This window comes from Eptesicus fuscus, chromosome 21 (assembly GCF_027574615.1).
Source record: "Eptesicus fuscus isolate TK198812 chromosome 21, DD_ASM_mEF_20220401, whole genome shotgun sequence".
Taxonomy (NCBI): domain Eukaryota; kingdom Metazoa; phylum Chordata; class Mammalia; order Chiroptera; family Vespertilionidae; genus Eptesicus; species Eptesicus fuscus.
The window spans coordinates 37477511-37505308 of record NC_072493.1 but is presented as its reverse complement, the minus strand read 5'-3'; the positions used below and the strand labels follow the sequence as shown (position 1 = coordinate 37505308).

Here is a 27798-nt window from a genome sequence, read left to right as displayed (position 1 = left end):
CAAACTTATTTATTTGGGTTTTTTTATATTTCAAATTACTGATACATTCAAAGAGTAATTTTAATCTCGATGCTAACCGTGTCGAGTCACACTCGACATCCGAGTGCAAAAGGTTAGGTGCCTCACCCCAGGTCTTCACGTCCCAAAACTGACCCAAGTTTCCAAACCTAGCAACGAATAATAAATTAACGACTACATCTCCCTCTTTCAGCCTTGCGACCCAACTGCGTACCACAGATCTGGTTCCGAATCAAAGGACGCCGCCCTGTTCCCCTCAGAGCCCTCCTGATTTGAGTCCATCCCAATCCTTGCTCCCATGGTTCCCAGTTCAGCTCCGGTTCTTTCCATCGCGTTGCTCAGCCTCCCAGCTCCGGACCTCCGTCCTACAACCTTCAAAATCTGCATCCCTGAGACCAGCCCGTTTTGAAGGATCATTCTCTCTCCCATTCTTCCAGCCCGTGCCGTGGACTCCAAAATGATTTCTTCATGCTCTTCCCCGCTGGAGTCCCCAATCTCTCCCGCAAGAACCCCTTCATCCCAGGCCCCCGTCCTTCCACCTCCGCCCCCAGCACCACATCTTCCGGGCGCCACCTTCCCACCCTCTCCCTCAAGTCTCCAGGCACCTGTTCCCCCCCCACCGCCCCTGCCACCGCCACCCCCGGCCACGGCTGCCGCTCCCCCGCACGTCTTCGGCCTGGAGAAGAGCCAGCTCCTGAGAGAGGCCTTGGAGAAGGCCGGCCCGGCCCCCCGGAGCAGAGAGGACGTGAAGAGGCTCCTAAAGCTTCACAAGGACCGGTAGGGTCTCCAGGCCCCATCCCACCTGCCCCGGGTCTCGCCAGACCACCTGTCCCCAAATGGCTTCCTCTCTCTCCTCCTGGGGTTTCCCATTTCCTCTGGGTCCCCACAGCCTGACTACTAAGCCCCCTGTTGACACGCCCTCACTGGGGTGCCTTCAGCCGCGAAGATGCTGTCCTCACGGGCACCTAGTCAGTGAGGGACCCTCCCCTCCACCCGACGTGGCGGCCCCAGGTGGCCAGAGGGACTGATGAGGGAGCCCAGAGCGAGTGCCGCCCAGGCTGGGAGTCGGAGGGGCAGCCTGGGAGGACCCCTGAGTGCTCCCGAGCGGGTACCATCCGGGCTATGCGGGGAGAGCAAGCAGCTTGTGCAGGGCCCCATCGTGAAATGAAGAGGTGCTCGTAATGCGACAGGGAAAGTGGCGAGAATGGGGTTTCCCAGGTGGGCAGGGCAGGCACTGAGGACGGAGACTGCCCCCCTGGGCAGTGGTCATGGGAGGGCCATGGGAGGGCTTTGCGCAGGGAGGGAGGCTACGTAACGGAGTGGGGGTACTGAGTCTGGAGTTCGGGGCGGGGAGGAAGCGGGAACACCAGGGACCTGAGCAGGGGAGAGGGCCGGACCTGGCTGGGCGGTGGGGACCTTATTTAACAGGTGCCCGGCTGAGGGGAAGAGGGAGAAGTGACTAGTCCAGATTCATAAGACTTCCAGCTTTCTAGGCAAGTTGATAATCTGCCCTAAATGCCCCAGCCACAGTGAGACAAATTAAATGCAGATGAAAACACCCGTTATTACCGCCTAGCAAATGTCCAGCATTGTGTGTTTTTTAATATATATTTTATTGATTTTCCACAGAGAGGAATGGAGAGGGACAGAGAGTCAGAAACATCAATGAGAGAGAAACATCGATCAGCTGCCTCCTGCACACCCCCCACTGGGGATGTGCCCGCAACCCATGTACATGCCCTTGACTGGAACTGAACCCGGGACCCTTCAGTCCGCAGGCCAACTCTCTATCCACTGAGCCACACCAGTCAGGGCCAGCATTGTGTTTTTAAATACTTATTTAATCCTCTCAGCAAGTCCAGGAGGTAGGAACTATGATCCCATTTTCCAGATAAAGAAACTGATGCTCATAGCAGTGAAGTCAGCCACAGTGCTTAGCAGAGGAAGAGCCGTTTGAACTCTGACAGTGGGGCGGCATGTTAACCGCCGAGCTGAGTGTCATCTCCTGCCATCAGGAGGGTACTCCCCCCACCGCCACCAGCCTTGCCCTTTCACTGGCCTTAAAATAGAAATTAGGCACCGGCGCACCTCCCTGCCCTCCCGTGGAGGGAAGAATTGATGGGATCACCACCACTCAGAGTGACCTCCCAGAGGGGAGGGCGGGGCTGGCAGTCCTGCAAGGGCTTGTTATCCAGGTGATCTGTAGGCCTGGAGCATGTTCCTGGTTTGTCAAAGGCTGAGTTAAGGAATTCTCACCTTATTTAACAGCCTGAGAAACAGGTTTGAGGAGGGTATAGAGACACTCCTCGAGAAATGTCCTTGAATAAATCACTTTGGCTCCTAGTTGCAAAACTTGTGCATATCTGCTCTTTGCCCCTTCAGTGACTAAGAGAAGGAACTGGGAGCAGGAGTGGGGAGGGTCATTCCCACTGAGCAGATGAAGAAACAGGCTGGACAGGGAAAGTGCCCTCTCAGGGGCGAAGGAAGTCAGTGACCCAGCCAGGAGTAGCCAGGAGCCGTGCCGGGCCTGGGGACTGCTGGGCCTCTATTCCTCCCCTTCACTTCTCGCAGCCAGACCTCAGGGGGGACTCTAGGAGCTGGCTCCTGGGTGACCTGAGTTCGGCTCTTATTCAGTTTCAGAAGTGACTTGCAGTGGATCCTCTTCTGTGCAGACCTGCCCTCCCTCATCCAAGAAGGCCCTCAGTATGTACCTTGATCCGGAACCTCAACCCCTTGCCAGCCATGTGTCCCAAGCCTCTGCCTTTGCTGCACTTAATGAGGATTGACCCAGGAGGGTGGGAGGAGTGGGTTCATTTCATCTTGGCAGCCTGGGGAGGATGTGGGGCGGGGGGGAGAGACAGGGAACTTACCAGGTCAGGGTCCTGGGCACTTGCACAGTAAAGCGGAGTTGGAATCGGTGAACAAGTGAGTGAATTAATGAACCTGGCCCATTATCTCTAACTCTACTTTGGCAACTACTCATCTGGGAATCCCAGGTGACATCTCCCCCCACCCTCCCTTTCCCTCATCTTCAGTACTTGGTCAGCCTCTCTGCCATGAAAGAGTATCAGGTCTCCCTACCTGGCCTTGGAGAGGGGAGGGGAACTCCCCCAGGGCAGCCATCCTGTTCCCCACACTCCAGCTTCCAGGGCAGAGGGGGGCCAGTAAAGACCTGACTTAGGGATTGAGCGGCTGGGTCTGTCTCTTCTAGGTGTGGGCTGGTGGCCCTGTGGATGGCAGGCACTCTCTTGGTACCCCCCAGCGGCATCCCCTTGGAGAGACTCGTGCAGATGGCCGTGGAGAGAGGCTACACGGCCCAGGGAGAGATGTTCTCCGGTGAGTTCGGTGCGGAAGGGTCACAAGTCTGGCCTTCTTCACCTGGAACGGACTGGAGAGGCTGGTGAGACACTGCCAGGTGTATGGGAGGGCCTTCTTCCATTCTTCAGGCCCTTCCCCCACCCTGTGTTACAAGGTAGACTCTGGAGCAAGGCTGTCTGGGTTCCCAGCCGGACTCTGCCACTTCCTCCTATGTGGCCCTGGACCCTGACCCTCTCTATGCTTTTCATGGCCACAGGAAGGCTTAGAGGCATCGGTCCCCAGGGAACCCTTGTCATGGTGAGAAGCACAGAGGGATCCCTTGCTCTCTGTGTGCTCTGTCCATGCAGTGGCCAACATGGGCAGGCTGGCGGAGGAGGCACTGGGCTGCCAAGTGGAGCTGCTCCGTGGGGGCCTGGGTGGTCCCAACAGAGGCCGTGTGCTGCAGCACCTTGTCTCTGGACACCCCTTGCTCATCCCGTATCCCAGGACAGGAAGGGAACAGGGTGGGGTGGAGAGGCGTGGGCCCCAGGGCCACATCACAGCTTTGGCCTTAACCCCAGCGTCAGCTACGATGAAGACTTCAACCATGAACCATGTCGGAGGAAGGGCCACAAGGCCCACTGGGCAGTGAGCACAGGTGGGTCCCCTCTCCTGTGTCCCTGTGTTCTCACCCTGGATCCCCCCAGCTCCCCCATCACCCCCCTCACCTTCTCACCCTGGCACTGGCACCTCCCCAGTCCTCTTCAAGACAGGACCTGGCAGGTAGCAGGTACCTCAGTATCTGCCAACTGGGGTTTCTAAAAACAAGCTCAGTGTGCAGACTTTTGGATCAAACATTCTGGACTCCTGGCCCAGCCCTGCCACTTCCAGCTCTGACCCTGGGCTTCCACGTGCCGATCTAGAAATGGAAGTGACAGTAGTACCCACCTCATAGGGCTGCCTCGTTGGCAGAGCATGGGAAACCCTTAGCACGGTGGTGCCTGGCACGTTGCACGTCTCAGTAGGCATTAGCTGTGACTAGCATTGTCATCATCCCACCTGCCTGGAAAAAGGGACGGATTTGTGTCCATCAGGTGGCCTGGATCAAGTCTCTGCTCAGCCCTCTCCTGGCTCTGGCCTGAGAGCTCCACTCCCAGCGTCTCCCACCTGGACAGCTGGAGACGACTGGGTGACAATGTTTGCTCTGTTTCATGTCTCCTCTCCACCTCCTAGTGCTGACAGGCTGTAGGAGGCAGGACTTAAAATGCCTGAAGCTCTGGAGCCAGACACACTGGCTCCAAATCCCAGCCCATCTGTGTGCCCGAGGGCCCCCACTGATTTCTCTTAGTGTGGGGGACTAGGCAGCACCTTCCCTGGAAGGCTGTGGGGGAAAACACAGTGAGCCCCAGCTCATCAGGGCTCAGCCTCCACTCACAGCCTCCCCCTCTCCTCGCAGGGGTCCTGTTGGGTGTTCAGGGCGTGCCAAGCCCCGGCTATGCTGAGGACCCTGAGCTGCCAGGCCTGTTTCACCCAGTGCCCAGCATGCCCCACCAACTACCATCCCTGCCAGAGGAAGGCTCGCTGGGAGCAGTCTACCTTCTTTCCAAGCAGGGCAAGAGTTGGCACTACCAGCTGTGGGACTATGACCAAGTCCAGGACAGCAACCTACAGCTGACGGACTTCTCACCCTCTCGGGCCGCTGATGGCCGGGTGTATGTGGTTCCTGCTGGTGGGGTACGAGCTGGCCTCTGTGGCCAGGCCCTGCTCCTCAGACCATAGGACTCCAGCCCCTAGCCTGCTGCTGCCCTGAACTGGGGTGATAGGGCCCAGACCCCAGCTTCTTCCTTTGTGTAACCACCCCAGGGTTGGGGCTGGATCTCTTGAGGACCTTCAGCCAGAGGTCCTTTTTGCAGGATCCCCTCCAGTCCATTCTTTTTTTTAATTTTTTAAAAAATATATTTTATTGATTTTTTTTACAGAGAGGAAGAGAGAGGGACAGAGAGCCAGAAACATCGATGAGAGAGAAACACCGACCAGCTGCCTCCTGCACCCCCCCCACCGGGGATGTGCCCGCAACCAATGTACATGCCCTTGACCGGAATCGAACCTGGGACCCTTCAGTCCCCATGCTGATGCTCTATCCACTGAGCCAAACCGGTTTCGGCCCCTCCAGTCCATTCTTAAGCCTCCCAGCTCCTCCATCCCCTCAGAATTGAGCACCTACTGTGTGGGCTGGGGTTAGAGCCAGAAGCAAGACAGACAAGCTCCCTCTTCCAGGGGAGAGACTGACAACAGCTCAGACCCTGTGTCCTGTCCACCCCACCTGAAATGTTGCATCCATTCGTTTCTCATTGGTGGCCACCCTCTTTTGAACCAGCGACATCTCTCTGGACATCTGCAAGAGCTTCACTGGGCTCCCTGCTGCCCCCCAGAATCTTCACATGGGGTCAGGGCTGAGGGAGCACCAAAAAAGCAAACTAGTTCTCCTCCAGAGAAACTTCTAGCAGCTTCTTGTTTCCTCACAGAATAGGAACTAAACTCCCAGCCCCAGCTCACCTCTCCTTATCCCAGGCTGTTCCTCCTCACACTTCCTGCCACCAGCCACACTGACCTCTCAGGTCCCTGGTGCAAGCCCATGCAGCCCTCTGCTGACCGGAACTCAACTTCCCAGCGTGGGAGAGGAAGACACTTTCCCCTGAAGGTCCCTTCATCTGTTCTCACGAGGTTCCATGAGACAGGTTAACAAGAAAGTAACCAAATTTAGTACATACACAGGGCAACCCCACATACACGGGAGATACCAAGTATGGACAAAAGGGCCCACATGCTGACCTGACAAACTCTGTGAAGGCCTGCATGGCAGTCTTGCAAACTCAGAGAACTAAAGTAACACAAAGATGGCCTGAAATTAAACTTTAAGAGCAATGATGTTGGGTAGCTATGTCCTGGGCAGGTATCTTCACTGACAAGGTCAACCTTTACTTTAACAGCCTATCTGTCTTTTTGCATCTATGATAACATATCCTTGAAATGTCAGAGTAACTTGTAACTTCCCTTTTTTCCGGACCCCTCAGGCCACAACCAAATGCCCTGGGTGTCTGGACAGGGGACCATAAATGTCTTCATTGTTATTGTTATCATGTTAATTGCTGACTGTTAACTATCCTGCACCCACCTAAGTGTCTTACCTTTTTACTTTTTATCCAACCCCAGAGGTTTCCCGGTCTTCTTTCTCCTGCCTCCCTATCACCAGTGGATTTCATGTAACCCACCTTCGTCCCCTCCTTTGACTGCAATGTATAAAAATAGATGAAAAACTATTCTCTGGAGCATTATCCCAATCCATTGAAATTCTGCTTCCCAGCAGTTGTCTACAGGTTGGCTCAAATAAACTCACAAAAATTCTTCACAGGTTTGAATGTTTTTACGTTAAAACAAGACTGGGAAAATGAGGTATATATGCCATTCTGAGCTAAGGATAATCATGGGGCTTCAGCGGGAGGAAGGTCATTACAGGATGATAAGAGCAGATGTTTAGCAATTAGAAGTTTACCCTGCCCTGTAGGTAGGTCAGAAAAGGTTATCTCAGTCTTTATGAGCAAGACCTTGACTTCAAATTCTTTAGGTAGTTCAGGGTGGGTGGGGCAGAGGTTTCATTGAGCTTGTGGTGTCTTGGTTGCCCTAGCTCACAACAACCCACATACCACAAAGGCACATCTTGGGGTGACTTGGTCTGAACCCCTACACCATCTTGGCTCATTATCACTTCCTCAAGGAAGGTTCCCTCAGCCAGGACTAAGCCTCTCCCCCACCTCTGTTCTCCTTTAAAAACAAAGAAGAAATGTTTCTAAGAACAGTTAAATGTGCCAACCCCTTTACCTGTGTTAACTCATTAAATCCTCCAGTCCTGTAAGGAAGATACTAGGTCCTCCCCGTTTTACAGATGGAGAGACTAAGGCTTAGAGGAGTACAGTCACTGGCTTAAGGTCACATAGCTTGGCAAATGGCAGGGTCAGGATTCAAATCAGGCAGTTAGTACCTACACAGATATAAATCCTCTTGTATAATAAAGAGGTAATATGAAAATGAACCCTCATGCTGTCACAAGATGGCTGCACCCACAGCAGAGGCGGGGTTCCCATAAAGAGTGATCAGCAGGGACCTGAGGCTGCATGGTGCTGAGCCAGGGCAGGGGACCTCAGGCCACACCCTTCACCCCAGGCCGGGGACCTGAGGCTGCACCCCCCTCCCCCCCCCCCCCCCCCCCGCCCAGCGTGTCCCGGGGGACCTGAGGCTGCACCCCCCGCCCAGTGGGGCTTGACGGGGATGGGGCCGGCCAGGTCTGGATCTCACCCAATGGGTGTAGGGCCACCCAGGTTTGGGTCTCGTGCAATTTCGAGGCGCACGCAGGTGGGCGGGGACTTGACTCTGGGTCCCACTGCGTGCCCCAGACTCTTGACAGGAGGGAGATTTTCATATACATTTTACTAATTTTCTTTCATCTCTGACACTTCTATTATAGAAAAAGGGCAAGTAGTAATATTAAAATATTTCCTCTAATTAATTCCCTTTTAATGTGCACAAATTTCATGCACCAGGCCACTAGTATCTAGATAACTAGATACTTATTTTTAGAGAGAGATTAGTTTAATGAATACCTGTTGCCTCCCCTCGGAAAGGGGAGGAACAGATCTGCGTTGATTGCTGCTGTGTCTTCAGTACAAAGGGACTTTAGAGAGACTATATAGTATAAGTATAGTGCTTTTTGTTTTTGTAGTATAGTGTTTCTAACCAGAAGAGGGGAATCCTCCATGCCAGCCCTAATCCCTCCACCTGCACTTCCCCTTCGCAGCCCTGACAGCAGTGACTGGCACTCTGGTGAACTGTCCTGGGAGGGCTCGCAGTCTCGGTCACCACGGTTATCCCGCCTTATCCGGCAGTGAGGCACAAGAGGAGCAGCTCAGTGAACACTCCAACCTTCATCTGTACCCCAAACCACTGTCCTGAGCTTTGAGCCCACACTCGCCAGATTAAAAAAAAAACAAAACTCCACAAAGTTGGCTTTGAATGTCCCGTTTATTAGGGGGTCGTCGTCGGGGGACGGCAGTGAAGCGATGTTGCCTCCAGTCCCCCAGCACTGCCCCATCTAACAACTACCTGTCTCTCTCGTATAAATAAGTATAAAGGTCCATAGAAAGGAACAGGCCTCCTGAGCCCTGGAAGACGACATTAGAGTTTTGACTCAAAGAGGGAGCTGCCTGTGCTCCCAGCCCAGCCCTGTGGGCCAGGAAGCCAGTTACAAGTACAGGAGGAGGGGGAAGAGGGGCTTTGGTTTGGACCAGGTTGTGAGCCTGGGGTCACAGCCAGCAGCCCCACCACTCTAAGCCTCTGACTCAAGCAGGGCACTTCTCACGCAGGGGCCGCGGGGTGCAGGCCACCAAAGGAAGGCAGGCAGCTCTGGTCCCCGAGCCAGCTTCCCTGCCCCTGCACCTCAGTCAGCTGGGAGGAAGGGGACCTAACAGGGTAAGGGGAGGAAGTCCCAAGCTGAGGTGGTGCCAGAGGAATGAGGTTGTGCTGGTCACACTGCTGGCACAGGATGTGGCATGGTTTTGGTCTGCAGGCGGTCAGCAGAGCTCTCCCAGGAGCAGCGAGGATCCCATGGGGCCATGGGAGGGCAGGACAGGGTGAACTGGGCTCTGCTCAGCAGCGTCAGCTCTCAGGCCGGTCCCATGGTGTCACACCCTTCTCAGAGCCTCTGTCAGCACCTGAAGGGCCCCCAGAAGAAGAGACAGGGCCATAATGCTCCCAGGCAGACAGGCAGCTCCTGCATTGGCTCTCAAATGAGGTCTGGTCCTGGGGCACCACAGGTGAAGCTGATTGGTCCCTGGCATCAGAGCCAGCTTGCAGCCGGAGGGGGCTGACAAGGAGTAGTGATCAGTCATTCCTGTCGTGATAGGCATGTGTCAAGCCTGTAGCCTACAGCATCTGAAGGGTGTTCTTTCAGGATGTATGGTTTAGTTGTGGCCTCCAGCAGCCCCTCTGGAACCTTCCTGGCTGGCCAGAGGACCCAGTCTGGTTCTGACCCACAGTGGGACCCAGCCATGTCCTGTCCCCTCTCCAGTCCTTACAACCCCTGGATCATGAAAGGGCTGGGTGCTACTTGGTCTCCAGGGCTTCAGACCTTCCACCCTGGGCTTGAGTGGTGTGCCACCTCTCCGGTCCCAGAGGGCAGTGCCTCCGCGGCTGAACTCCGGCCCCTGCACCCCTCAGGGCTCCTCCAGCCAGCTGGGTACCATCCAATCAAGAATCCTCACAGAAGGCAAGCGCCTCAGCTCTGGGCCAGCCCCTGAAGAAGGCGAATCATGTTGTCCAGGCCCCAGAGGTAGCCGTCCTCACGATTACCCTCAGCCCAGGGCAGCCGGTGGCTGAGTGTCTGATGGTCAGGCAGGGCCACTGTCTTGCCGAAGTCGATCATCCAAACCTTGGCGAGGCCAGTGTGGTCATGCACAAAGAGCAGGGAGCTGCCCACCACCTGCAGGGAGGCAGGCAGGAGGTTAGGGGCAAAGCAAGCACTGGCCAGTGTCTCCTCCCCAAGGGGCATCTGAGCAGGGTGGCTGACAGCATGTACTGTGGAACCAGGCTGCCTGAGTTCAAATCCTGACTCTGCTACTTATATGCTGTTATGCCTTGGGCAGGCGGCTTAACCTCTCTGCCTCTGCCTCCTGATATACATAGTGGGAATAATGGAATAATAGTACCATTTACCGTAAGGTTGCTGTGCATATTACATGTATGAATTAATCATATAAAGCACTTAGAACACTTGCAAAATAGCAAATGCACAACAGATGTTAACTGGTATTGTTTTTCAAGCTGAGGCATAAACTCGAATGCCTGCAGCATCCTGAATGGATCAGGAGAGCCAGTGGGGACTAAGAAAATAGATCATGCTTTCCACTTGCGAATTGCTGCTGATAACCCCAGGCAAGTGGCTTCCTTTCTCCAAGCCTCGCTTTCCTCATCTATAGAATGGGGGTGGTGGTCACAGCCCTACCTCCTGGGATCACTGGCAGCATTCTATGATCTACACACTTATCGAGTGCCTGTGAGGTTGGGATGCAGCCTTCAGAGATGCTGGTTTTGTTTTTCTAATGAGAAATAGCAGTTTCCTTGTCTTCATCTAACTCCACATTTGCACACCTTTCCCTTTTCCTAACCGATTGCAAACTGCACTCTCCCCAGGGAGCCTAGATGATGGGGCAGGCGAGTGGGCGCCTCTGAGGAGAAGCAGGTGCCGCCCTGCTCCAAACGGCTGTTGGCATGTGGCGAGTGGCCCAGTGTTGCCACATCTCCCAATGTGCCAAGGGAAACTGGAAACCCTGATTTTGGTGGGAAGGCCCACGTTTTAAATGTTGGCAACGCATCTTTTAAAATGTAAATTTTAAAAGATGAGTCATGCCCTAGCTGGCTCAGTGGATAGAGCATTGGCCTGCGGACTGAAGGGTGCAGGGTTTGATTCCGGTCAAGGGCACATGCCTGGGTTGCATGCTAGATACCCAGTAGGAGGCATGCAGGAGGCAGCCGATCAACGATTCTCATCATTGATGCTTATCTCTCTCCCTCTCCCTCCTCTCTGAAATCAATAAAAATATATATATTGTAAAAAGTTAAGTCACCAAGCGGGTGAAACCAAACACCAGGACAGATGAGATGCACTCCCCAGGCCTCCTCTTTGTGACTTGTGTGTGAAGCCCAAAGGCAGTGACAATGCGATGAGGGTGACGTTTGATAAGAGACATGACAGTAACAGCTGGCACATACTGAAGGTTTACTATGGGCTGCACTGTCCCTGTATTAATCCACTTAACCTTCATGTTGCCTAGGAGGCAGGCGCTCTGTTATTCCATCCTTCAGGTCAGTAGATAAGCCTGCAGAACTGGGGTCCAAACCCAGGCCAGCCTGACTCCCAGATCAGGGCTCTCCCAGACGTTAGTGATAGCCAGGAGAAGGTGAGAGGGCTTGGGCATGGGGAGGGAAGAGCTTGGACAGAGGAGGGGAGGGGAGGATGCACAGGATGCTGTCACCACTTCCCAGACTTTCTGAGACAGCCCCAGAGAGATGAACGCTTTCGAAGAGACAGGCTGCGGAAGGGAGATGGGGAGGGAGAGAGCCACTGAACAAAGAATGCAGGTGACAATAATCCTATATAATGAGAGAGGAATATGCTAATTATCCGTTACGCCCTGAAGCTTAACGACCAACCACTAAAGACCAGATCACGGATCAGCAGGAGGGTGTGGCGGAGAGCTATAGGAGGGGGCAGGGCAGCAAGCTATGAGGTGGGGGAGGCAGGGGGAGGGAGGTAGGAGGGAGCTACAGGAGGGCGGGGCAGCAGGCGGAGAGCTACTGGCGAGCTACTGGCTGACGAATTCATGCGCAGGGCTTCTAGTTGTAAATAATTATGGTTATAGTGTAATTGTAAGAGCGAGGGGTTAAATGTGCTTTTATGCTCCAAATGGTGTTCAACTGTTGCTAGTCTCACACCTGTAAGGAAGCAGCCCTGTCAGGAAGATATTGTTCCTCCCTATCTTAGGAGGCAACTGAGGCCTGAGAGGTCACACAGCAGAGCCACCTCATCCCAGGCCGCCTGGCTGAGTCCATGCTCCTAGCTGTCCCACCTCCCTGAAATCCCCTGTGCTGCCTACTCTGAAAAGGCAAACCCCAAAACATAGGTCTCCTTTTAAATTGCTTTAGCCTTAATTCTGCCAGTGATTTCTCCTCAGGGCAACCTGGACCCCAACTCACCCCCACCTCACACATACACAGGACCCTCTGCTCCCCTGGGGGCCGGGGCTCACACCTCATGGGTCTTGAAGAAGGGGGAGTTCTCCAGAGCTTCTCGGAGTTCTTCTAGGCGTGCCACGTACATTCTCTGTTTGAGAGGGAGCGTTTCTTGGTTAGCACAGGGACTTTGTGGGTCCTTACCCACCTTGAGATCTGACCTCATCCCATTCCCGGCCAGGATGGAAAAAGGGGAGCCATGGGGAAAATGGGAGGTGAGGTTGGAAACATAGGGGTGGCACAGACAAGGGTAAAGTTAGTAGATTACATGAATACCCATAACTCCCAGCAGTTCCTCCCATGAAGAGGTGGAGTCTGTTACCCTCAAATCTAGGCTTGGTCATAACTTGCTTTGACCAATAGAACATGGCAGAAATGAGGGTGTCTTAGCCATCAAGAGGCCTTGCATTTTCGTTTGTTCTCTTGGCCACCGGCTTCCACTGTGAGAACAGCCCAGACTAGCCTGCTGGATCATTACAGACAAGGGGAGGAGTCATCACCTGAGGCTACCAGATACAGGAGCAGGCAATCCTAGAAATCCAGCTCTGGCCCAGCCACCCGCCTACCCAGATGGTAAGCAACACCAGCCAGTACCAGCCAACCTCAGCTCTTAGCAAAACACAGGGGCAACAGTGATGGTGGTGGCCCTGAACTGCTAAGTTTGGGGCACGGGTGTCCCACTCACCAGGATTCCAAGGTTCCCATCCACAAAGTCCTCCAACACCTTTGTCACTTGCTCTAGCTTCTGTGTCTTCTTGAAGTTGGTATTGCAGGTCCCATCGGCTTTCTGCAGGACCAAGATTGAAGGCCCAGTGTCATAACTTTCCTTCCCATGCCCAACACCAACCAGCCCCAGGCACTTCCTGGGGCCATCTGCCTGCCTCCACATTCACCTGCTGTTCAGCAGAAGCCAGCCCACCTGGCCAGCTCAGATTAACCCAGCCCCAAGTTACACTCCTGAGCAGCTGTCCTTCCAAGTCTAACCTGTACCCCCTAGTTGAGCCAGTCTAGCCAGATGTGTTCTGGAGGGGGGTAAATCTGGCTTTGAATTGTGACTCTGCTACTTCCTAGCTGGGTGGCTTTAAGCAAGTCACTTTACCTGTCTCAACCTTAGTTTCCTCATCTAGGAAATGGGAATTGTGCAAAGCTGTTCGGAATAGAGGAGATTGGGTATGTAGGATGCATGGCACAGTGCCTGGCACATAGTAAGCAAGCACTCAATAAATGAGACTAATGTTATTTTTTATCTCTGAGAGGACCACTTGAGTCGTACTGTCGTGCAGTGCCAGGTACCAGGTGGGCACTGCTAACATGGAGGTAACAGGACAGACACAGTCAGATGAGGGGGCCAGATATTGAATGAGAACATCACAAAGGGAGATAAGAATAATGAAGGAGTACAGGAAGTTATGAGGAGGTATGGAGGAAGTGGGAAGACAGAAAAATGACTGGAAGCCAACTGGGGGAACAGTAGAGGGACGAACAGTCCTGTCAGAGGGAACAGCATGTGCAGAGGCTCTGTGGCAGGGGAGCAGGACCCTTTCAAGGAAATGAAGCGTCACTGTAGCCTGAAGGTAAACAAGGAGGAAGAGAGGGGTTAGAAATGAGGCTAGACGATGGAGGGGCCTCTAGGCCAGGGAACATCTCTTGAGTGTTCTAGGGAGCCATTGAAGGGTTTCGAATAGGAAAATGACACACCCGGATAGACTTCTATCCGGGGAGGCCATGGGAAAACAGGCACTCTCAAAAATTGCTGGTGGAATGCACAATAATACACTTATGGAAGGGGTTCGGCAACCTCTAGGAACATTCCCAATGCATTTCATCATTGACCCAGTTGTCCTGCTTCTGGGAATCTAGTCTACAGCTAAATTTCATGCTTGCAAAATGTCTTACTGGTATGTTCTAAGTGATCCATTGAGGCATTGTTTGTAATGACAAAAAATGGAAGCAACCCGGGTGGCCATCTATAGGGGACTATGGCACATCCTCAAAAAGCTATTACAGTTCAAGAAAGAAAGAAAAGGAAGAGGAAACTCTCTATGGAATGATATGGAAATTATCTAGGACTATCCACCTTTTGTGTAAAGAAGGGTGGAATTTTTAGGATACGCAATTGCATTTGTTTGCATTTGCAGGAAGAAAAATAAGAAACTTATAAAGTGATTCCCTGTGAGTAGGTGGGGGGGTGGAGGGACAGAATGGGAAGGGCAGCCACAGGGTCAGCAGAGAGATTTCCTCTGCACACCCTTTTATAACATAATTTTGACTTTTTTTAAAAAAATATATCTTATTGATTTTTTACAGAGAGGAAGAGAGAGGGATAGTTAGAAACATCGATGAGAGAGAAACATCGATCAGCTGCCTCTTGCACACCCCCTACTGGGGATGTGCCCGCAACCAAGGTACATGCCCTTGACCGGAATTGAACCCGGGACCTTTGAGTCCGCAGGCCGACGCTCTATCCACTGAGCCAAACCGGTTTCGGCTAATTTTGACTTTTGAATGGTGTGACTACTTATTTAAAAGATTAGATTTAATTTACAAAAAGAAAAAAAGGAAGGAAGGAAAGAGAAAAATCTTTCTCCATAAGGGGGAAAAAGGATCACTCCAGCTGCTGTGTTGGACAATGGATCAGCGGAGGCTGAGGCAGGAGAAGACAGGGCCAGACTAGGACAGGACCATGGGCAGGAAAGAAGGGGAATCGAGATGCTCAGGCAGAGGGATAAACAACACTTGGTCACTGATGGATGTGGGTGTGAAAGAAGCAGGACCTTTCCTAGCCCCATCTTTTCATCTTCTGCAGTCTCCTACTCTCTTTCCAGATCTCGCTTCTTTCCCGTTTTCCCTGACACCCATGCTCCCTGAGAAGCCCTGCCTAGATATAGTCCTCGAGTGACAGGCTAGCAGCTCCTGGACCTCACCTTGATGCCCTCAATGCGGAAGCCCAGGGTGGAGGTTGAGCTCACAGTCTCCCTCCACTGCATGTAGCGAGGCTTGGTGACGGCAGCCTGGGCATGCTCTTCAGGGGTGGGGGCCCTGGGGTCCACAGCCACCATCTTCTCATACATGTCCTTGCGGGGCCGGGGCCGTTCTCGAGCCTTCACCAACTCCTCCTCCAGGTAGGTCCTGGGACACAGAGGATGTGACAAAGTAGGCATTTCTGAAACACAAAGCAATCCCTGGCCAAGTGTGGCTCAGCTGGTTGGGCATTCTACCATGCACCAAAGGCTGCTGGTTTGATTCTCGGTCAGGACACATGCCCAGGTTGTGGACTGGATCTCCAGCAGGAGGCAGCCATCATCAATGTTTCAATCATCAATGTTTCTTTCTCTCTCCCTCTCCCTTCCTCTTTATAAAATCAATAAAAATATATTAGAAAAACAACAACACAAAGCTACCAACCATAATGAAAAAAGTTGACAAACTGGACTAAATTAAAAGTATTCTCTTTATCAAAAGACAGTACTAAGAGAGTGAAATGGGAGGTTGGAGAATGTGTGCGTAGGTGTGTGTATATTTCCAATGAAGGACTTGTATCCAGAACATATAAAAAACTGCAAAAAAAAAAAAAAGAATTACAAGTCAAAAAGAAAAAGATAGCCCAACAGAAAAATGGGCAAAGTATTCAAACAGGCACCTTTCAAATGGCCAATCAGCACTCAGCTTCTTTGGTCATGAAAGAAATAGAAATAAAACCATAAAGTGTTGGTGAGAAGATGGAATAACTGGAACTCTCACACACTGCTGGTGGGAATGCACGTACAACCACTTTAAAGGCTGACTTGGCACTAACTTAAAAAATGCCCATCCTGCCCTGACTGGTGTTGCTCAGTAGTTGGAGCATCAGCCCACACACCAAACGGTCTCGGGTTCGATTCCTGGTCAAGGGCGTGTACCTAGGTTGCAGGTTCAATGACCCCAGGTCCCGGTCAGGGCACTGTGGGAGGCAACCAATCAATGTTTCTTCTTCTTCTTCTTCTTCTTCTTCTTCTTCTTCTTCTTCTTCTTCTTCTTCTTTCTCTCTCTCTCTCTCTCTCTCTCTCTCTCTCTCTCTCTCTCTCTTTCTCTCTCTCTCTCCATTCCACTCTCTCTAAAAATCAATGGGGGGAAAAATGCCCACCCCTGACCCTCCACCTCTGCCTCAGGGCTGTCCCTGACCCCACCTGCTGCCCATCTTGCAGTCCATGATGGAGGGGCCCTCAAAGTCCGCCAGGAGATCTTCCATCTGGTTGAAGGCCTGGTCATCCCTTTGCACCACACCGTAGTAGGCTGGCACAAAAGGCCGCAGGGGGTCGTTCATCAGCTGCTCCAGGCTGCGCTGCTCACATTGACAGAAACGCTTTAGAATCCGGCCATCCTCTCCCGCCTGGAAGTTCCCTGTGAGTGGCACAGTCAATGAGAGAGTCAGAAACTGTATCAGCAAGAGAACCCCCCATCTCCTGCATCTATCAGACCTTGGACACTGTCATTTTGCCTGGCAGTTCTGCAGCACTTTCTCTCCTGCCCTGTAGTTCTCAAAATCGTGGCCAGGGGTTGCAAGGGAAGAGCCTATTTCTGCTCTTTGTTTAGACAAAGTCCTCTTCACAGCAGATTGTGTCCTCCTTTGTTTTGTAATCTGGGACTATATGCTCACAATAAGCTGTGGGAATTTTTGTGAGATCTGAGTCCAGAACCTGACTCTCCAGAGCAGATATGCATTTGCTTCTGGGGCCTATTTAAGTTAATTTACAAATCTGACATTTCTTGGACCATGCAGATACTTGGTATAGATTAGAATTACAATTCTTACTGAGGCAGATTATATTTTCAGGTTATATTTTCCAAAGATGGTACAACAATAGTTCCTGTCCCACATACTCTTCTAGAATGTTGCCAATACCTAGCAAGTGGAATCTCATTCTTCTCCCCTTGAATCTTGGAGGGCTTATGGCAGAAGCAACACTGTGTGATCTCATAGTCTAGGTCACGTAAGGAGATGCAACTTCCACTTTGTTGGCAGAGACACTTTGCCGTCCTGAGCTGTCATATTAAAAATTTTGCTTCTCAAGGCCACCATACTGTGAGGAAGCCCAAGCAGCTACATGAAGAAGCCACAACCAGGCTTTCTAGCCAGGAGTCCCAACTGAGACCCAGCCAATAGTCAATATCAATTGCCAGGCATGTGAGTGAATAACCCTCCAAAAGTTTCCAGCTTGCAGCCTTCAAGTTGTCCTAGCTGAGTTCCCAGATATCATAGAGCAGCAACAAGCCATCCCTGCCATGCCCTGTCTGAATTCCCAACCCCAAAACCTATGAGTGTAATAATATGGTACTTTTATTTCACTAATTTTTTTAACTACCACTAAGTTTTGAGTTTTGTGGGTTTTTGAGTTATTTTAAACTCAGTAATACTAACTAGAACACATACTATGGCAAGCCTGTATTTACAGTTTGAGGGGGGCCTTGCCTTTTCTGTGACTCAGATCTAAGGATGAATAAGGCAGATGAGTTCTCTTACTGTCTCTCTTTGCTGCTGGGTAAGGTTGGTTTAATCAAGCTCACTGCCCAATTTTGTAAATGAAGTCTCATTGGAACACAGGCACACATGTTTATGTATTATCTATGGCTACTTTCTTTTTTTTTTTTTTTTTTTTTTTTTTTTTTTTTTTTTTAATATATTTTATTGATTTTTTACAGAGAGGAAGAGAGAGGGATAGAGAGTTAGAAACATCGACGAGAGAGAAACATCGATCCGCTGCCTCTTGCACACACCCCACTGGGGATGTGCCCGCAACCAAGGTACATGCCCTTGACCGGAATCGAACCTGGGACCCTTGAGTCCGCAGGCCGACGCTCTATCCACTGAGCCAAACCGGTTTCGGCATCTATGGCTACTTTCATGCTGCCCCATAAAGTTGAGTAGTTTACTTATTATCTAGACCTTTACAAAAAAATGCTATATGTTAGGCATATGCTAGGCATTGTGCCAGAGATATTGTGCTAAGCCCTGGTAAGAAACCATTATAGCTGGTGTTTATTGAGGGCCTACTAAGCTCTGGACATGGGGCAAGGACAGGGAATGATAATTTCCATACATGAGGGGCCTGTGTCTCAGTCTCAATATACATTTTTATTTTAACCCTTCAGTTAATTCTGCAAGGGAGGGACAATTATCTCCACATCACAGATGAGCAAACTGGGCCCAGTGAGGGAAAGTAACTTGCCCAGGGTCACTCACAAATAAAAAGCAGAACTAGGATTTAAGTCCAGGCCCACTTGTCCCCGGGGTCAAGGACACACACAGACACACACACACACACACACACACACACACACCAACATTGGGATAACAAGGAACAGCCCTCAACTCTGATGTATAAATCGCCCGCCCAGGCCTAAGCACTTCCGATAACAACCCCATGAGATGGGGCTGTCACAAAGCCCATTTCACAGATGGGGAAATTAAACTACAGGGAGTAGCTCTGTAGCTTTCTGTCCCCGGTTCGGCGGCGTCTCTGCCCAGCCTTGTCTGCCCCCTGCCCTCCACTGCCCACTGCTCTCACCAGCATGTCCGGACAGCTGGACCCAAGGGTAGTGTTTTCGGAAGGAGACCACGAAGGGCGAATACTTCAGAACTGTCTTCAGCTTCTTCCAGGGTTTATTCTGTGTGGGGCAGAGCAGGGTGGGGTCAAGACTGAGGCCGAGAAGGGAAGGGAATGCAGATATTGCCATGAGAGGGAATGAAGGTGGACCTGGGACCTTTCCAAGGCCAATGGGCTTCCTGAGATCAATGCCCCCCAGATTGTTGGGGTGAGCCAAGCCCACTTACTCCAATAATCACAATATCCCTCAAAGGCCTCCACAAAGGTGGGAAAGAGTCTCTGTCCTTTTCTTCCTGTCATCACTTCCTTTGTATCTGTGTCTCTCTGTCCTCCAAAGAGTAAAGATAGGCCTGTTTTTGTTGCAGTACCAAGCAACCCCAAGCCTCCCCCCACATACGTACACACACCAAAAACTCGGAAGCCTCATTTCTGTCTAAAAACCAGGTGAGACCTTACAAGGAAAATGACAGAGGCAGGGGCTGATGAATGGAGGCCACATCACAGAGAGAAGAAACTGAGACAGATGACAGAGTGATGACAGAGACAGAGAGACATGGACAAAGACAGAGACTGCAGCAGTCATGAGCTGCTCACCCAATAGCTTCAGCCCTTCCCCTCACAGGCACATCCCTGCCCTCTTTTTTTTTTTTAATTGACTTCAGAGAGGAAGGAAGAGGGAGAGAGAGAGATATAAACATCAATGATGAGAGAGAATCATTGATCGGCTGCCTCCTACACACCCCACACTGGGGATTGAGCCCGCACCCAGGCATGTGCCTTGACTGAGAATCAAACTATGACCTCCTGGTTCATAGGTAGATACTCAATCACTGAACCATGCTGGATGTGTCCCTGTGCTTTTTTTTTTTTTTTTTTTTTTGTCCCTCCCTCTTGAACTTGGAGTTATTGACTTGCTGTGGCCAATGAAATATGAGCAGAAGTGTCACTTTTGGGTGGAAGCCTTAAAGCCACTGTGTGACTTTCTATGTTCTTTTCCCTATTGTAGAAAGAGTGGAAAGAGAAATGGAGACTTCCTCAGCCCCCTCACCCACCACTGACCATGGTCAACATGAAGGATGAACAAAAATAATCCTTTGTTTCTCCAAATCACTAAGTTTTGGGTTGTTTGTTACTACAGCAAATCCTGACCTATTCTGAATAACACAGAGACAGACACTGAGTTACTAGAAGACACAGAAAGGGAGACAGATACGAAGTAATGGCAGAGAAAGAAAAAGACAGAAGCAGAGAACAGAGAGAAAGAGCGAGTAATAGAAAATCAGAGAAGCAAACAGTTCCGCTCTTTATGTGGGAGTGACCCTGGGCAAGTTACTTTCCCTCACTGGGCCCAGTGTCCTCATCTGTAACATGGAGATAGTTATATCATGTTGCCTCAACTAAGCGCTTCTTGAGACTGTGTGTCTGATTCACTTGTGCACACACACAAATGCATTCTTTGCTCCAAGCACACAGCAGACCCTTAGCAAGTACTGGGAGAATGGAACATCTGCAGAGAGGCTGTGTGCTCATCCCTCCTATCCCCCACCATCCCTGGGTCAAGGGCATGCTCTCTCCCATCCCCTCAGAGCCCAGCTCTCTAGCAGACATCTAATTGAGGTGGGAAGGGCAAGCAGAGTCAGGGTGTTGGACTGCAGGATTCAGGAAGACCTTTTCCCTAGCCCCTACCCCCTCCAGCTCACAGGAGCGGAGAGGAGGTGATTAATAAAGGTTCCTGTTTACTAAGCACCTGGAACATTCCAGGCATAATGACAAAGACTCAGTGTGCCATAACCTACTTAATCCTAAACATACAGCCCCAGGAGAATTGACTCTGTTACAGAGGAAGAAACAAAGGCTCAGAGGGATGTAGTCACTTGCCTAAAACACACAGTTCTTTCTCTCTCTGGTCTGACGCCCCTCTGACCTGGGCTTGGGGTGAGCCAAGCCCACTTACTCCAGTAATTACAAGATCCCCCAAAGGCCTGTCTGCAACCCTGCTAACAAGCTCTGAGGGCAGGGACTGGGCTGTCATGATTATGACTGTGGCCCAGCCCATGGCCTGGTACACAACAGGCGCTCCAAAAATGTTGCTTGGATTGAAGGAGGTTGGTTGCACCCATTTATTTTTATTTTTTTATCATAAGCAGATTTCATATCTTCTCTTTTTCCTTAGATCTGATGGCTAATCTGAGCTTTCTCAGATGGTTTCATGATGGTCTCAGCTCACATGCCCCTTCCTTCAGGAAGCCCTCTCTGATACCCCAGGTCTGACCAGTCACCTCCTCTGGACTCCCACAACCCTCTGGGCTTCCTCTCTCCCAGCCCTGACCGCTCTGAGCTGTCACAGCCTGGTGGTGGGGTCTGTCCCCTTCATGGCCCTGAGAGCTCCATGAGGTGTGTCTTGATCACTGCTGTGTCCCCAGCAAAGCCAACATAGGGCCTGACACACTGTAGAGGTTCAGGAACTGTTTGTTGTCTGAGTAGGAGGATGGCATGGATGTGAGAAGGGAGGAGGGAGAAAAAGATGAAAGTAGCTGGACCTTTAAGGTCAGATGGGATTTCAAAATGAAGAGAGAAGGAAGCAAGGGTATTCTGCGCAGCAGGAACAGCTTGAGCAATGAGTGGAGGCAGGATGGCGGCAGGGTGTTCGAGGAACAGTGTGTACTTCGGCTTTGTTACAGCAGGCGGGTGGGGGGAGAAGGGAAGCTGAACATGGGAAGGAGCCTGGAGACAGGAAGCTCTGAACACAGTCCTGAACTCCTGATCGCTATCAGGAAGGCCCTGGGGAGCCTTGAGAGGCGCTGGAGCAGGCAAAGTTCAAAAGTTGATCAGCGGTGAGCCATGGAGGAAGATTCTGGAAGAATGAGAAAAAGCTGGAGACAGGAGACCTGGAGGAAAGTAAATTAGGGAGGATCCACACACCGAAGAGGTTAAAATGACTCAGTTTTAGCCCTGGCTAACATGGCTCAGTGGTTAAGAGTGTTGGCCTGGGCACCGGAGGGTCTCAGGTTCCATTCCTGGTCAAAGGCATGTACCTGGGTTGCAGGTTCTATCCCCACCCCTGGCCAAGGCATGTACGGGAGGCAACCAATCCATGTGTCAATCTCAGATTGATGTTTCTTTCTCTCCTCTCACTCTCTCCCCTTCCACTCTCTCTAAAAATCAGTGGAAAAAATATCCTCACTCCTTGGGTGAGGATTAAAATAAATAAATAAATAAACAAATATAACTGAGTTTTAAACTCAGCCAGAATTGAGTTAAAATCCTCAGGTCTTGACCTAGCTGGTTTGGCTCAATTGGATAGAGCATCTATCAGCCTGCGCACTGAAGGGTCCCAGGTTCGATTCCGGCCAAGGGCACATGCCTGGGTTGCAGGCTCGATCCCCAGTAAGAGGCATGCAGGAGGCAGCCAATCAATGATTCTCTCTCATCATTGATGTTTCTATCTCTCTCTCCCTCTCCCTTCCTCTCTAACATCAATAAAATATATATTTTTAAAAAAATCCTCAGGTCTGGCTCCAACCAGACTTGGCCAACCTAAGCAAGTGACTTCACCACTCTAGGCCTCAGTTTCCTGATCTGTAAAATGGAAATAATAGCCCTAACCGGTTTGGCTCAGTGGATAGAGCATCGGCCTGCGGACTCAAGGGTCCCAGGTTCGATTCCGGTCAAGGGCATGTACCTTGGTTGCCAGCACATCCCCAGTTGGGGGCGTGCAGGAGGCAGCTGATTGGTGTTTCTCTCTCATCGATGTTTCTGACTCTCTATTCCTCTCCCTTCCTCTCTGTAAAAAATCAATAAAATATATTTTTTTTAAAAAGGAAATAATAATAATCCCAATCTTATAGTGCTGTTATAGGGATTCAGAGTTAACACACAGCCTGGTCAGCATGGCTCAGTGGGTGAGCATCAACCTATGAACCAGGAGGTCACAGTTAAATTCATGGTCAGGGCTCAATCCCCTGTAGTGGGCATGCAGGAGGCAGCCAATCAATGACTCTCTCTCATCGATGTTTCTATCTCTTCCTCTCTTTCTCTCTTCCTCTCTGAAATCAATTTATATATACATATGTGTGTGTATATGTGTATATATATGTATATATTTTAAAAAAGAGTTAATACATATAAAGCACTTAGAAAAGTGCCTGTATTTAGTAAGGATCTGAATCTCAGCTCTGTGTCTTCCAAGGTGTGTGACTTTGGACAAGTGTCTTTGACCTCTCTGTGCCTCAGTTTCCTCATCTATAAAATGAGACGAGAATAGCACTTACCTCCTAGGGCTGCTGTATGAGAATTAAATGAGTTAATACGAGCAAGAAGTTTACTATAGAGCTGGGCATGAATGGGTTTTTTTCCATCCACTTCCAGCTCAGGTGTTCTGAGATGCCAGAGGTGAGAGCAGGCAGAGGCAACAGCAATGGCAGACAGCCCATGGGTCAACTCCTTTGCTCTGGCATAGGCAGGCTGAGGCAGGTCTGTCTTTAACATCTGTGGCCACATGTGTGAGCACGTACTTCAGGGAGGCATGTGGGGTGAGGGGGGGCTCGGGTGGACTCCAGCCATGGGCCCCAGAACAATGGGACTACCAAGTGGGCGGGCCCATGGGAGGCTCTCACACCTGACTCTGCTGACTCTCTCCTGAACCTGCCCGGCCAGCCCTCCTGATTCATCAGCAGAGAACCGCACCCAAGCTGGGGGTGAGGGGGGAGGCTGTAAACAAGAATCTGCCAGGGGCCCCCTGGGGAGCTGGGGGACAATGGGGAGACTGAAGGGTCCCTGGCTAGGTTGGGGGTGGGTGTGTCCCTGAGCATTTTGGGTTTACACAGCCCTTTGAGAATCTAATAAAAGCTGGGTGGGGGCTCACACCCACAAAAGTGAATGAGCTAAGGGTGGTAAAGTTGCAGGACACCTTAAGACAGCCACAGGCCCCAGACTAAGAAATGTGGGGTAGAAAGTACACCTTTTGTCCTCCTATACTATTGCTGTTCAGATTTTGGGGTCACACTTCACAGTTCAGAGCATCCAACAGAAGTCATGGACCCTTGCTGAAAAAAATGTGCATACACACACACACACACACACACACACACACACACCAACTCACACCATCATATGATTCCTGGGCATAAAGTCAGCCAGCGGCTGTCCATTTGAGACTTCAGGACTGGAGGCAGTGGATGAGGGGGAAAGGGGAGACAGTGGGTGAGGGGGTGAGAGGATTAGGAGGAGGGTCCCTGCAGAGGGTTGGTAACCCAGCTGTCAGAGGAGAAGGCAAATGGATGGAAGAAGTACCTGGAGATGAAATTGCTGATAGGTGCTAGAGAACCTCTCAAAGCAAAGGCAGGGGAATAAGGGGTGTGGAGGGATGTGGCTTAAGGGCAAGATGGGTCCCACTCACCCCAGACCTGTCCTCAGGGTCGCTGGCACCTCCACCCCCGGCCACCACGTCATCCTCAGACTCGTCGAAAGAGGAGGCGGAGGAGAAGCCTCCACTGCCCACTTCAGCCCGGGAGGGGAGTCCCACCGGCTGAGCCTCAGGCTCAGGGGTTTCAGGAGTGATGATGAGGCGGGGCACAGGGGTCAGGGAGTTATACCCCAGGTGAGAGTACAGGTGAGTCACCAACGGTCCAGGTTCTGGTTCCGCTAATGGGCCATCTTGGTTGGGCTCCCCCAGAAAGTAGTCTGTCCCAGGCTCGGTCTGGGCTCTTTGAGGATCTTGTGTCTGTGCACCATCAGGGCCAGGCTGTGTCCAGGAGCCATCAGCAGCTTGTGGTGTTGGGAAACCATCCGTGCCAGCCTGTTTCCAGGCTCTTTCAGTATCCTGTTGTATCTGGGAGCCACCAGCGTGGCACGCTGTCCAGGCGCCTTCATGATCCTGTTGGGTCCCCGAGCCATCAGCGTCCAGTTCCCGCCAGGCCCCCTCCGGCTGAGTCTGAAGGCTGGAGCTCTTCTGGTGGGTCCAGAGGTTGTCCGTCCAGGGCTTGGACCTCTCGGGCTGGGTCTGTGACCCAGGTATTTCTGACTCTGTCCAGGCCACATCCACGCTTGGTTGTGTCCAGAGCCTGGCCCTCTGTGGCTGAGACTGGAGGCCGGGCCTGCGTGGGTCAGTACAAAATCCATCTGTGCCAGTCTCCTCCGTCCAGGGGCCGGGTGTCTCCAGCTCTGACCGGTGGCTGCTCCTTTCTGGATGTGTCCGGAGGCTGGACCTGTCTGGCTCCGTCTTGTGGCTGGGCCGCTCTGTCTCCGCTCCGAGGCCGGCTGCTTCAGGCTCAGTCGGTCTGTCTGCGCCCGATTCAGGCCCGAGGCTGGCCTTCTCGCATTCAGAGTGGAGGCAGGACCCCGAGGTCCGGGCCCGGGGCCCGCCCCCCTCCGGCCGCCCCGCCGGGCCCCCGGCGCCGGGCCCAGGTCGCTGCTGCCCAGGCTGCCGCCGCCGCCCCCCTCGCGGCGCCTCCAGCCCCATGCGGGCCGCTGCCGGCAGCGCTCCGGGCTCTGCCTCGTTCAGACCCCCCCGGCACGGGCAGCGTCTCATGCCCGCTCCCTTGGTTCGGACTTCGGCCCAACACAGTCCCTCCTGGCCCTTTAAATCCCAAGAGGGGTGTGGCGGGGGATCCCCGACTCGCGGGTTCCGGCCCGCGGACCTCCAGTCCACACAGTGGTTAACCGATACTCCACCTCCGGGGAAGCCCGAGGCCCCGCCCACCGGACGTGGCGTAGGGGGCGGGGGCCTTGCCTGTCCCCGCCCTCCTCCCTCGGAGGGGTGGATTCCCAGCGCCGCCAGCTCATCCCGGGAAAGTATAGGCCCCCTGGGGACCTGCTTGCAAGGCAGTGGGGACCCTTCCTAGAACCCCCGCGACTAATCTAACCTCCCTACACTTTGAGTGACCAATTAAGCCGCCTATAACTCTCGGGGACGAGTCCGGCAGCGTTCCAAAGACTTGGGGACCCCAGGGATGTGTGAGTTTGAGACCCACCTCTGCCAATTCCCAGCTGTGTTACCTTGAACCAGTGACTTAACGCCCCTACCTGGGCTCATTTTGTCACCTGGAAAATGAGGGTACATACTATTATTCGATTGTTTCGAAAAAGAGAAAAAATGTGTTCAATGCCACAAAAGCCAAGCACTTTACCAACAGGGAAATTGAGGCCCAGAGTAGTGAATCTGTCTAAGGTCAAAGGGAGGTTAGAGGAGGGACAGAGCAAGAGCCTTTAACTCTGAAGCTGGGATACCTAGCCAAATCCTGGCTCCAACAGACTTGTATCCGCTGAGCCTCAGTTTCCTCATCTGTAAAAAGGGGATAGCAATGATAATTTCCTCGCCGGGTCATGGGAATTTTTATTTATTTACAGCAACATATACATGTGTGTACTTGCTTTGTGCCATGCACTGTACTTACCACTTTACACCCCATACCTTTTTTTAAAAAAATATATATTTTATTGATTTTTTACAGAGAGGAAGGGAGAGAGAGAGAGAGAGAGTTAGAAACATCGATGAGAGAGAAACATCAATCAGCTGCCTCCTGCACAACCCCTACTGAGGATGTGCCCACAACCAACGTACATGCCCTTGACCGGAATCGAACCTGGGACCCTTGAGTCTGCAGGCCGATGCTCTATCCACTGAGCCAAACCGGTTAGGGCCCCCATACCTTTTGAGGTAGGGATTACCATCATCCATGGTCAGGGAAACAGAGACACAGAAAGGCAAAATCCAAGATCACATATCTAAATTGTGTAGATTTGAACACAGGCCAACCTAATCCAAAGTCTGAGCTTTTGTTCCCTACTGGTTGATATAACTTGCTTTTGAGGTTGGGGTGTTGGAGGAGGAGCTGGAAGTAAGAGTATTTTCTCTAAATCAGATCATAACCCTTCTCTGTTCAGAACACTCCATGTTTCCCATCCCACTCAGGGTAAAAGCCACAGTCCTCCTCATGACTCATATATTCTACATGATCTGGCTCTAGTTATCTCCCAAACCAAATCTCCTGTCTTCTCCCTCATTCTGCCCATTGGCCTCCGCTATTTCTCCGAGACATCTTCCACCACAGGGTGTTTGCACAGACTGATCCTTCTGCCTGGAACACCCTTCCCTCGGGAATAGTTCCCTCCCTCAACTCCTTCAGGTCTTTGTTTCAATGTCACCTCCTCAGCGAGGCCTTTCTGAAAATCCTATTTAATCTCACATTCTTCCTTCCTCTCCTTGACCCCCTTCCAGGTTTATTTTTCTCTTTAACACATGTCACCTTATTAAACATACAGGCATACCACAGAGATATTGTGAGTTTGATTCCAGACCACCACAATGAAGTGAATACAGCAATAAAGTAAGTCAAGGAATTTTTTGGTTTCCCAGTGCATGTAAAAGTTATGTTTACACTATATTGTAGTCTATTAAGTGTACGATAGCATTATGCCTAAAAAAACAATGTACATACCCTAATTAAAAAAATACTTTATTGGCCTTGTTGCAGAAGACCAAAGAAATACCAAGCACACTTCCTAGAGAAAGGGAGGGACCCTGTTTATAAACACTAGTGAACTCCAGGAATAATTTCCAAATCAGAGTGAAGAAGCACGCAGAGGGCTTCATTTTTTATAACCTTCTGGGGTCTTTGTCTTGCAGATATGGTTCCGCCCCCTTTTGTGGGCTTACAGGAAGGCCCCCAGGTGTTGGGGGTCCCCAGGCCATAGCCGATTATCTGTCCTGGGGCCAGTGATAACGACCCCCCCGCTGCCCTCAGGGCAGTGCATTGTTCACAGTTTTTATGGCCTGACATGCCTTGCAAGACCAGTTTCCTCCTCAGCCTGAATGGTATAGCTCAGTTGGTTGGGCGATATCCAGTGCACCAAGAGATTGCTGGTCCGATTTCCCTGTCAGAGCTCATGCCTGGGGTCGTAGGCTCGATCCCCAATAGGGGGCATGCAGGGGACAGCCACTTGCACTTGATGTTTCTCTCTCTCTCCGTCTTCCTTCCTCTTTCTATAAAATCAATAAAAATATAAAAAGGAAAAGACGCAATATCATCAATGAACAATAAAGCAAAGCACAATAAAA

General features: G+C 51.5%; 2 protein-coding genes across 4 annotated transcripts; one reads left to right on the top strand and one right to left on the bottom strand.

Moving 5' to 3' along the window:
* The first annotated feature begins 389 nt into the window (after window positions 1–389).
* On the top strand, window positions 390–5243 carry ACTMAP (actin maturation protease). The gene is made up of 6 exons (XM_008139579.3): window positions 390–795; window positions 2653–2721; window positions 3230–3354; window positions 3684–3813; window positions 3903–3973; window positions 4772–5243. The coding sequence occupies exons 1-6, from the start codon at window positions 476–478 to the stop codon at window positions 5092–5094; spliced, it is 1038 nt and encodes a 345-aa protein (XP_008137801.3). The 5' UTR covers window positions 390–475; the 3' UTR covers window positions 5095–5243.
* A 3129-nt stretch (window positions 5244–8372) lies between these two features.
* ITPKC (inositol-trisphosphate 3-kinase C) lies at window positions 8373–25400 on the bottom strand. 3 transcript variants are annotated; one of them, XM_054711182.1, is made up of 7 exons: window positions 24139–25399; window positions 18702–18801; window positions 16323–16536; window positions 15081–15285; window positions 12842–12943; window positions 12176–12247; window positions 8373–9847 (listed from the first exon to the last, which is right to left on the bottom strand). In XM_054711182.1, the coding sequence occupies exons 1-7, from the start codon at window positions 25267–25269 to the stop codon at window positions 9644–9646; spliced, it is 2028 nt and encodes a 675-aa protein (XP_054567157.1). In that variant the 5' UTR covers window positions 25270–25399; the 3' UTR covers window positions 8373–9643. The 3 variants fall into 3 exon arrangements, with proteins under 3 accessions (XP_054567157.1, XP_054567158.1, XP_054567159.1); XM_054711184.1 differs by having other exon boundaries at window positions 9784–9847; window positions 12138–12247; window positions 24139–25400; XM_054711183.1 differs by lacking the exon at window positions 12176–12247.
* Between the last annotated feature and the right edge of the window lie 2398 nt (window positions 25401–27798).